Below are 10,367 nucleotides of genomic sequence, written 5' to 3' on the forward strand. Positions count from 1 at the left end.
GGAAGCCGGCAGATTTGCTTGTTTCATTGGAGGAGTTCCCTCTTGGCCTTCGCCATGGACGTCAACTCCTGGCTCCCGGCACAGACTTTTCAGCCTTTGGATGCAGACCCTCTGGCCTCCTGATTGGGACTCACACGGGCCACTGCAGTGAGCTCCACGCCTTGATCTCCAACGTAAAGACAGCCCTTTTGCTTTCTTCTATACCTTACTCTGTGGGTGGCCACTGTAACTCTACTTTGTAAATCCTCATATATTTATAGCATGTATATTGTACATTAAATCTGTTTCTCTAGTAAGCACTGATGCAGAGCCTCTGTCTCAAAAAAAAGTGTGTGTGTGGGGGGGGGGTTGGGTTGTAGTACATCATAAAGGAGTCTGGGGTTCAATCTCTTGTATCAAAAAACGAAACCAAACCACCTCAAAACCCTGTGCCACCTTACTCTTCCTGCCTCTAAGGCCCACTGCCTAGAGTACACCAGCACAATCCTCCTTCCCACTCAGGTCCTCAGTAGCTTCCCATTATCCACATTTGGTAAAGCCCATCTACCTCCCACAAGCTTCCTGCCATTCAGTGCCACTGGCTTTGTCACCTCCCATGGCCCAGCCTGTCATGCAGTTACACTGATTAAAATCCCATACCTTCCCCAAGGCTATGGTTTGTGTCTGGATGTCCCCTCAAAGCCTCCAGCAGTCATAGGTGGGGGCTTTTCCGAGGTGGCTGCCGGGATCAAGTCTGTGACGCAGGGATTAAAAGGTATGACTACTCAGTTAGTCCACTGAGTGGCTGAGCATTGCTCTGGGTGTGGGCGGCACCCCAAAGGTGGGTAATTTGGGAGTGATAAAGGAGAGGCCGGCTGTTGCTTTGCACTTTGCTGCCTCCTGCCTGCCATGAGCTGCTTCTCCTCGGTGGTATCCCTCTGTCCCTGCTTTGCAGACAGCCAACTATGGACTGAAGCCTCTACAAACTGTGAGCTATAATGAATCTCTCCTTTTTGAGTTTGGGTACTGAGCATTTTGTCTCAGTAACAGGAACAGTAACTAAACTAAGACAAAGGCCCAGCTCAAATGCATGTTTACCCGACTCAGCCGCCCACCTGCCTGTGTGCATCTGAGTACAGATCCAGGTCTCTCTGTCCTCCACTTGCTGTCACACAGTCAGCACCGGGGCAGTCACTATGATGCAGATTCTAACTGAGAGGAGGCAGCAGCTTTGTTCTGAATGGAAAGCAAGAGTCTGCTGTGCTCCGAAGTTTATTGCTGGTAATGAGACATTCAATGGGTAACTCGGATCTGACAATATGGTGATCACCTATGAAGAGCTGCAACCCTCATTCTCATCGAACATTTCTGTGAGGGTCCTGATGCTACAGGCAAGCATAAACAGCAAAAATAAAAATGAAAAAAAGAAATCTCTTCGTGGTGTTATGCTTCTGTTCCAGCTGCCCCATGCCCTGAATCGCGGTCCTTGCCGGCTGCGGGAGGTGCCTTCAGTCCACATCTACCCTCCTGCTTGTCTTTATGGCAGAATGCATCCTCTTCTGTCTCAGCCTTTCCCGATTCATGTTTTCTATCCTGAAAGCAGAAAGGCTGCAATGAGACCCCGATGCCCAGTCAGTGTGTTTCAAAGTGGTGAGTGCAGCAGGAGGCAGAGTAGAAGCTGGTAGCCCTGTCAGCGGGTACCAGACAGTGCCGTCAGGGCTGATGAAGCTGGTAGCCCTGTCAGCGGGCACCAGACAGTGCCGTCAGGGCTGATGAAGCTGGTAGCCCTGTCAGCGGGCACCAGACAGTACCGTCAGGGCTGGCGAAGCTGGTAGCCCTGTCAGCGGGCACCAGACAGTACTGTCAGGGCTGGCGAAGCTGGTAGCCCTGTCAGCGGGCACCAGACAGTGCCGTCAGGGCTGATGAAGCTGGTAGCCCTGTCAGCGGGCACCAGACAGTGCCGTCAGGGCTGGCGAAGCTGGTAGCCCTGTCAGCGGGTACCAGACAGTGCCGTCAGGGCTGATGAAGCTGGTAGCCCTGTCAGCGGGCACCAGACAGTGCCGTCAGGGCTGGCGAAGCTGGTAGCCCTGTCAGCGGGCACCAGACAGTACTGTCAGGGCTGGCGAAGCTGGTAGCCCTGTCAGCGGGCACCAGACAGTGCCGTCAGGGCTGATGAAGCTGGTAGCCCTGTCAGCGGGTACCAGACAGTGCCGTCAGGGCTGATGAAGCTGGTAGCCCTGTCAGCGGGTACCAGACAGTGCCGTCAGGGCTGGCGAAACTGGTAGCCCAGTCAGCGGGCACCAGACAGTACTGTCAGGGCTGGCGAAGCTGGTAGCCCTGTCAGCGGGCACCAGACAGTACTGTCAGGGCTGGCGAAGCTGGTAGCCCTGTCAGCGGGCACCAGACAGTGCCGTCAGGGCTGATGAAGCTGGTAGCCCTGTCAGCGGGCACCAGACAGTGCTGTCAGGGCTGGTGCCTGCTTTTGCAGCTCTCCTGCCTGCCTGTGGGGGCTCTTGGGCTCCTTCCTGCTTCCTTCTCACCTGTGCAGACCCCTGCTGTCTGCATTGGTTTCCAGCAGCCCAGGGCATCCTCTCCTACCTGAGTCTCTTTAGCTGAGCATCTTCTTTGGATGGCTCCTTGGCCGGCTGACTGGCCTCGGCAATCATGTCTCGAATTTTCTGTAGGCAATCTGCCAGATTCCGGAACTGGTATCGGCTGCTTTCAGAGGTGATGATCAACTCTCCTGACTTGTTGATCTTATTTTTATGCTGCAGGGAACGAAGGAAAAAGTGGAGTCCCACAGAATGAAGGTTTAAAAGCACCCGAGGAATTTGTAGGAAAAGAAATGTGGCAGGTGGGTACCGTGAGGGCAATCTTCTGCCGCACGGGCTCTGCGATCCAATCGGCAGTCGCCAAATGGAACCTGACCTCAGCCTTTGAATTTACTGTGAAGGGAAGGAGAAGAAAGCACAGGTCACAGAGGCTCTCAGCAAGTGGCAGCAGCCGGGGGAATCGTGACCGCCCTGAAACACAAGGAGGCCAGAGACCCAGCCATGGCCGTTCCAACCACAGGGCTGCAAAGACAGCCACGTTCTTTGGGACGGGGAGATTTCTGGGAACCAAATGCCCAGTGCTTGCCTTACAGTTTTACTAGGTTCCAAGGAGAATGTGGGGAATGCATTCCATGAGAATGAAAGAAACCTGTTCTTGGAGTGGGATGCTGGCTCATCTGTGACTTCTCTTTGTTTAGCTTCACAAGCTGGTTCTAACCTTAGCAGTCTACAGCAGAGAGCCTGACAATCAGACCACATTCAGCAGAATAAAGAGGGTTATTATAAGCTGGTGGTATTTAATCTGCTGCTGAAAGATCCCTTTATTCCACATGAGCGTCAGCACTGTTCCCTCCTCCAGCTCAGCTCCCAGCTAAGTTTTAAAGCAAAGGCAGACAGCAAGGTACCTATACCTTTGTTAACATTCTGGCCCCCAGGACCACTGCTCCGACAATAAGATATCATCAAGCGGTCTATAAAACAGAAGAATACACAGACATGCACAAATGATTATGCTACAGCCGAGTATGTGAACGACTACATTATCACCAACGTGGCATCCCTATTATACATCTCTATCACCCACGTGTGCACACACAGTACAACATTCAGATCTGGAGCCCTGGAGATTTACAGATGTCAAAACTGACCTCAGAGAAAGTGACTTCCTTAAAGTCACCCTGAGAGCACAGGAAGCAAAATCATGACATGGTTGTTTGCTTGTAACCTAGCACATTCTTTCTGCCCAAGCTTTTTGCAGTTTGTTATAAAGCGAGTACTTGGCTAAGATCTCAGACTGAGGGACAGACTTTGTTTAACCTACCTGTGTGTTGGGCGTGCAGAGCCCATGGCCTAGAAGTTGCAGCTGGGCCGGGCTGTGTCTGATTCATTGCTGGGAGCCCACTCACTCAGCTCCTGCAGACATCCTCAGCAAGGCCGGCAAGGGCACTTCTCTGCCTCCAGTTGGGTGTGACAGGAAGCGTCCTGCCTTCTCCCTCCACATCCGCCTGAGGGGCCGATCAGCAGCCCGCAGGGCCTCTTTGCTACAGCACAGCCTCAGCCTGCAGCCACAGTGTCACCCACTGCAGGTTCTTGTCTTCTTTTTATGTTTTTTTTTTTTTTTTTAAACAGTACTACGGGTTGAACGTAGGGGCTTTGTACTCAGGTTCATCCCCAGCACTTTTTATTTTTGTATTTATTTTTTGGTACCAGAAATCGAACTCAGGACCTTGTACTTGCCAGGCAGGTGCTCATGCCACTGAGCTATGTCCCTAGCCCCTTCCCCAGCACTTTCTGGATTTTTTATTTTGAGACAGGGTTTCACTAAGTTACCCAGGCTAGGCTCAGACTTGTGATCCTCTAGTCTCAGGCTCCCAAGCACTGGGATTACAGATGCGCCCCGCTGTGCCTGGCTGTCTCTGGCTGCCCTGTTTGTGTGTCACGCTGAGCACAGGACATGGCCACTCTGCCCTTCACAATCCTGAGATTTACAACCTCTCTGAGTCTAAAAAGGGCTCGTTGTTTCTTTCTAGGTCACACCGGTTAGACCTTACAATCCCTTCAGGTACAGAACCCTAAAGTCATACAATGGGTCACATGGAGAAGAGCCCCACTCATGTCCCCTGTCATCAGGTCTGTCTATTCCTTCTTCTCCCAAAGGTAGTCACCATATCCACATTTTTGTACATCTTTTCAAATACAGATACAGATACACGTGTATTGATAGACACAGATAGATTTCAGATGCACAAAACACAAATGGCAGCCAATCTACTCTTCTGTATATTTCTTCTTTCCAATAACCAACGTATCTATTGTAAAGGTTGTTGCGTGTCACACACATACCAGCCCTCCATCTGTGAGGCACACTTCGTAACATCCCCTAAGTGACTTCACTTTTACTTAGTATTCTAAACAATGCTGCAACACTGCACTTGTGTACATTCAGAGATGGTTTCCTTTTATTTCTTTTCTCCTTCTTATTTTTTTGAGGCAGGGTTTCTATGCAGTTCAGACTGGCCTTGAACTTATTTTGTAGCCCAGGCTGGTCTTGAACTTGCAGTGATCCTGCTGCCTCAGCCTCCCGAGTGCTGGGATTAGAGAAGTATGCCACCACACCCAGCTTGTTTTAATTTTTTGAGAGATGGTTTCTTTATTTAATTTTTATTTATTTATTTATTGGGTATCCAGGATCTCACTCACTACCTTGTGCTTGCCAGGCAGGTACGCACTGATCTAAATTCCAAGCCCCTGATTTCTCTATTTTAGTTGGGTTGAAAAAATCTGAAAGGAACATTTGAGGGTTAAAGGAAAAGACTGGCTTTTTCTTTTTCTGGGAGGAGGGGGAGAGGGTGTGATGGTGCTGGAGATGAAACTCAGGGTCCCTCGCCAGATTTTAATAAACTTGAACCACTTACCCACAGGGATATCATTGCAGGCCTGCTTGGCATCATCCTGTAATGAAATACACAGTGTCAGATAAAATATTAGACGCCAGGTAACTCCTGAGTTATTTCTTTTTTTTTTTTTTTTTGGTCTTTTTCCTTTTTATCGGTACCGGGGATCGAACTCACAACTGACTGCTTGCAAGGCAGACACTTATGCCGCTGAGCTAAATCCCCAGCCACCTCCAGGTAACTCCTAACTGGTCCACAGCAACAAAAACCAAATGGTGCAAAGCCATAACGTGATTGTGATACATTACTGCTTTCAGGGCCCCAGTAAAACCATATCATCGGCGTGACAAAAGAGCATGCCTGGGGGCTGGCTTTAGCCCAGCGGTTCCTGGGTCCAATTGGTCCGGTGGTTTGAGACCCGCAGGCGCTCTCCAGTCCTTTAAAAAAAAAAAGAAAAAGAAAAAAGAGCATGCCTGGCCTTCAGAGACACCACAGCAGAGGCCTGGTTCCTAGGGGTGGGGGGTCAGGAAGCCTCCAAAAGCAACACCTTCTGCCAGCCAGGAGCAATAAGTCCGCCAGGCCGCTGTGTCACTTGCAGGGCCACAGGAGTCACACATGTGGGCAGCCTACCTTGCATGAGGCCTGCGCCCTCAGCTCTGAGGTCCCTGTCACACTGAGCGACTCACTCTCGGCCTTGTCACCTCCGTGTGTCTCCAGGGCTCTGCAATCTGCACCAGTGCTCTTTAACCCGAAACCCTCAGGTCCACAAACCCAGCAAACACTGCTCCCGCCCAGGTTTTCTGGGCCTCTAAGCTCAAAGCACCTGCATCTGTACCTCCTCTGGCTATCTTATTCCCTTATCACACAATTATTTGGAGGTAGAATCCTCACCAGCTCTTCCCTCTGCAACTTTGATCTTGAAGCTTGCTCTTCCCCTTCCTCTTGAATGACTCTCTCTAGATTTTGCTCTTGCCTCCCCAGGCCTCTTTCTCACTCCCCTTTGCTAGTTCTATGCAAGTTTTATTTACTTATTTATTTTGGTACCGGGCATTCAACTCACGACTTCATGTTTGCCAGACAGGCGCTTATGCCGCTAAGCAAATCCCCAGCCCTGCAAGTTTTATTTTTATTTACTTATCTTTTGGTGCTAGGGATTGAACCTAGAGCCTTATGGATGTGAAGGACATGCTCCACCAACGAACTACATCTCCAGCCCTCTCTGCAACCTTTAAACACTGATATGCACCTTAACACACACACTCTATCTGTCTGTCTGTCTCTCTTTCTCTCTGTTTCTCCAGAACACTATCTATCTCTGCTGATGGCTCTCTACCTTCTGGCTCAAACTCGAAACTTAACTTGTCCCATGTACTCAGTTGCTACTTGATGTCACCTTCAGAGGCTTAAATGGATGGACTTCAGGTTTTCTCGAGGAGACTCCCCTTACTAGCAATCTGAAGTAGCCCCAACTATTTGCTAGCACAGCATCCGGTCAGGTCAATACATGGAAATCAAGAACCAGAATCGGAGCTTTAAAAGTCAGAATTTTGAAAGCTAAGCCATTTGTCCAGCTTCCTCACGCTGAGAGCAACAACTGCCATCCCCAGTTGTGGTGCTGGGGAAGTTTCAACAGAACCAGACTTGCAACATTTTTCTGGGTTCACTGATGGACCAAAGCCTGGCTGAATCTGAGGTAGGACAGAAGAAGTAAAGGTAGGTGAAAAGCAGATGGGAAACTCAATTTTTTGTCTCCTTTATTACCTTAAAACTCTGGGTCAGATGCCTCCTGGGCTCTGTTCACAGCCATGCCAATCACTTGAAGAATATCTGTATCATAAGGTTTATTGGTTCTAGATTTACCTAGTCTATCCCATGCTTCTTTAAGACTGAGGACATCAAGAGAAGAGTGACTTAAAGTAATCTTCAGTTCATAGGGACACACAATTGTCAGTGTTCCATGTCCAGTTCCCAAGTTTCTGGAGTGACACCTAGACATCTCCAAATCTACAATTACCTTGAATTCTAGGAGAAGTAAAACTTTGCAAACCAAATCATGGTGAGATCACTTCCAAGCAGGGGTAATTACCCCGTGTATGAGGATTCCTCCAGAGCTTCAAACCATAGCTGAGATAGCAACTGAGCAGACCCTCAGTTAATCCACAAAAGCTGGCCTGTGCTTTTGTGGGTGGACCAGTCCGAGCCTCTGCATCAGGGCGTGCCCCTCCAGCTACTCAAACTAGAATCCTGTTTTCTCTTATGTTTTAACTCTGCCTAATCAATCTGCCTATGCCACGTGGCATGGCCTGAAATTCTTTTTCGATGATGTAAGAAACTACTCAGTGGGCCACGCTGAGGTCTACACCTCCTCTTTAAAACTTAGTGACTTAGCAAGACCTGATCACAAAATAAAAACATTTTTAAAAGGCTGGGGTGTAGCTGAGTGCAAAGGCACTGGGTTCAATTCCAAGTATGGGAAAAAAAAAGAAATCCTCTTTGGGGGACCCCTTGTACCTATTTGGTGACAAATACATATACAGTCTTCCTAGCTTTGGTCCTACTCCTCTGATAAGATAAAGTGCTTCTGTGCACTTGGGAAAGGATGGACTGTCTGCCTTCAATTTTCCACTTTTATGGAATTTTCTCTTTTTCAGGCAAACGAACTCAGATAGTAGGGGCCCAGCTCAAGCCTCTGTGGTGTGTACCCAGAAAACAACACGAATTCTCATTACTTCATGTTTTCCCTCTTTGGTAAGTGAAAGCCCCTCCCGGTAGACTGTAAGCTCCAGGAAGCAAGGATGCCATCTGTTTTCCCAATTATGGCTGCAGGCTGCTATACTTCAAGGTGCCTGACAGTAGGTTCACAATAAACTTTTGTTTAATGAATGAACAAACCAATGTTTTCCCCACTCTCTCATTTTAATTAATGGCAACTCAGTCCTTCCATTGTTCAAGAGCCCCGACTTTGATTTTTCTCTTATTCTTTCTTCATTTCCAACCATCAGCGAATCCTGTAGGCTCAAGTATGTCTTAGATCTGACCCATCCTCAAGAACTATTGCTTCCATCCTGTGTATCCTTTTTCCTGTATCATTGCAGTTTCCTAACTTGCTGGCTTACACTTTCAGTCCTGCAGGCTACTCTCCATAAGGCTTTGTTAGAGTGATCCTTCCAGGAGTGGCTCATACCTATAATGGAGTGCTGAGCCAGGAGGAGTACCAGGTACTCAAGGCCAGCCTGAACTACGTGAGACTGTCACACACACACACACACACACACACAGAGCAATCCTTCTAAAAGTAGCTGTCTTATTCTACTCTCTGTCTCAAATCTTTCAATAGGTCTCCGCTGCAGGTGGAGGAAAAGTTAGAGTGTAGTAAGCCTCTCCATGAATGGCCCTCTCTCCACCCACCTCCTTCCTCTGATTGCTCTGCTCAGTCACACCAGTGCAGCATGTGACTGTTGCAGGAAGGCTGCACTTGGTGTTCCCTCTGCCTGGATGTTTTCTCCCTCATATCCTCACGGCTCACTGTTTTGCTTCTTCCAAGTCTTTACTGGAATATCACCTCTTCACTGAGGTCTCCCAGACACTCTGTACTGTCATTCTACATTCTGCTTCTAGTACTCCTTTCTTCTGGGCTTTCTCCAAAGTACTATCTTACACACTCTTTATTACTTACTGTTGCCTGTCTCCTTACAGCAGACTACACCGTCCGCAGTTTTAGTTTTGCTTTGGATACTCTATACAGTAGTCTAGGATAATGAACACAAACTCAATCCCAAAAGAAATTTGTCAGATGGGTGTGGTGGCACAGGCTGTAATCCCAGCATCTAGAGAGAAGCTGAATAGAAAGGCTCATGCGTTCCAGGCCAGACTTGGTTATAAAGAGAGAACCATTTTTTTTCTTTTCTGTTTTTTTGAGACAGGATTTCACTATGTTGTAGTTCAAGCTGTCCTTGAACTCAATATGTAGCCCAGATTGGCCTTGAACTCAAGGCAACCCTCCTGCCTCAGCCTTCCTTGCTGGGATAACAGCAGTGCAGCACCATGCAGGGCGACAGAACTTGTTTTAAAAACAAAATACAAAAGACTTGCTGAATGAGTGAACACTGTAGTCTCCTCCAGCCCATAGGCGCAAGGTCAATAGCACTGGGTGGGTTCTGTTCCCCTCGTTGTGGCCCATGGAAGTGCATCTTTACGGAACAAAGGAAAAGTCTTGTTTCTTTTTCAGGCCTGCTGGGGTTAGTAGAAGCAACTGACCCCACAACGTTTCAAAGGTTAGCAGTTTGCCAGGCTCTGGCCTCTACTGTCCACTTTGCAAAACCAGAATGCCCGCATTTTCCCTTGGGACGAGCATTTGTTGGGGCAGGGGTTGAAGACCAGGAAACGTACGCGGAAAAGCCGCTTATACCGAAAGATGCCTATCTACCAGGTTCTCACAATGCCCGGCACACCAAAAGTTACACCGGCGCCACGACACGCCTTCAATTCCAACCCTCTCCAGACCACTGGTAGACCTCCACGTAGCTCCATGCCGGGCCAATGGGACTCTGGCCTCCTGACTTCACCTAGCAACGGGAGGAAACGCCCCTTCCGTCCTGGTTTTCCCGGCTCACCGGAATTTTCCAGGCAGTGTCCGATCCCTTGGACTCGGGGTAGAGTTTGTCCAGACTGTAGATGCTGTGGAACTCGGCGCCATATACTTGCTTGTTTAGAGCACTTCGAGGGCAGCTTGCAGGCAGCAGAGGCAGCCGGGATCCGACTCTCCTCAAGGTCCAGAGCAAGCACCAGGTGGCCGCCATGTTGGATTTTTGAGGCCGCTTCCGGTGTGCTCTCGCTTACCGGGGTCCGCAAGGTCACATCGCTGTCAGTTATTTAGTTCCGCGTGGCTTTTAGGTCCCGCTCCCGGGAGCGGGCGAACGCTTTCTTGCGGTGCTTCCGGGAC

At 49.1% G+C, this 10,367-nt stretch overlaps 1 protein-coding gene across 3 annotated transcripts; it reads right to left on the bottom strand.

Annotated features, from left to right (window-relative positions):
* Positions 1-1,235: 1,235 nt before the first annotated feature.
* Positions 1,236-10,269, bottom strand: Mrpl58 (mitochondrial ribosomal protein L58). Of its 3 annotated transcripts, none has more exons than XM_013147039.3 (6): positions 10,039-10,269; positions 5,447-5,483; positions 3,443-3,502; positions 2,842-2,924; positions 2,578-2,747; positions 1,236-1,567 (listed from the first exon to the last, which is right to left on the bottom strand). In XM_013147039.3, exons 1-6 carry the CDS (start codon positions 10,222-10,224, stop codon positions 1,423-1,425), a joined length of 681 nt encoding a protein of 226 aa, XP_013002493.2. In that variant the 5' UTR covers positions 10,225-10,269; the 3' UTR covers positions 1,236-1,422. The 3 variants fall into 3 exon arrangements, with proteins under 3 accessions (XP_013002493.2, XP_003464839.2, XP_063098430.1); XM_003464791.5 differs by having other exon boundaries at positions 1,236-1,572; positions 10,039-10,261; XM_063242360.1 differs by lacking the exon at positions 3,443-3,502 and having other exon boundaries at positions 1,236-1,572; positions 10,039-10,264.
* Positions 10,270-10,367: the final 98 nt, after the last annotated feature.

This window comes from Cavia porcellus, unplaced genomic scaffold, assembly GCF_034190915.1.
Source record: "Cavia porcellus strain 051 isolate PalLab524CR breed Dunkin Hartley unplaced genomic scaffold, mCavPor4.1 scaffold_32, whole genome shotgun sequence".
Lineage (NCBI taxonomy): Eukaryota > Metazoa > Chordata > Mammalia > Rodentia > Caviidae > Cavia > Cavia porcellus.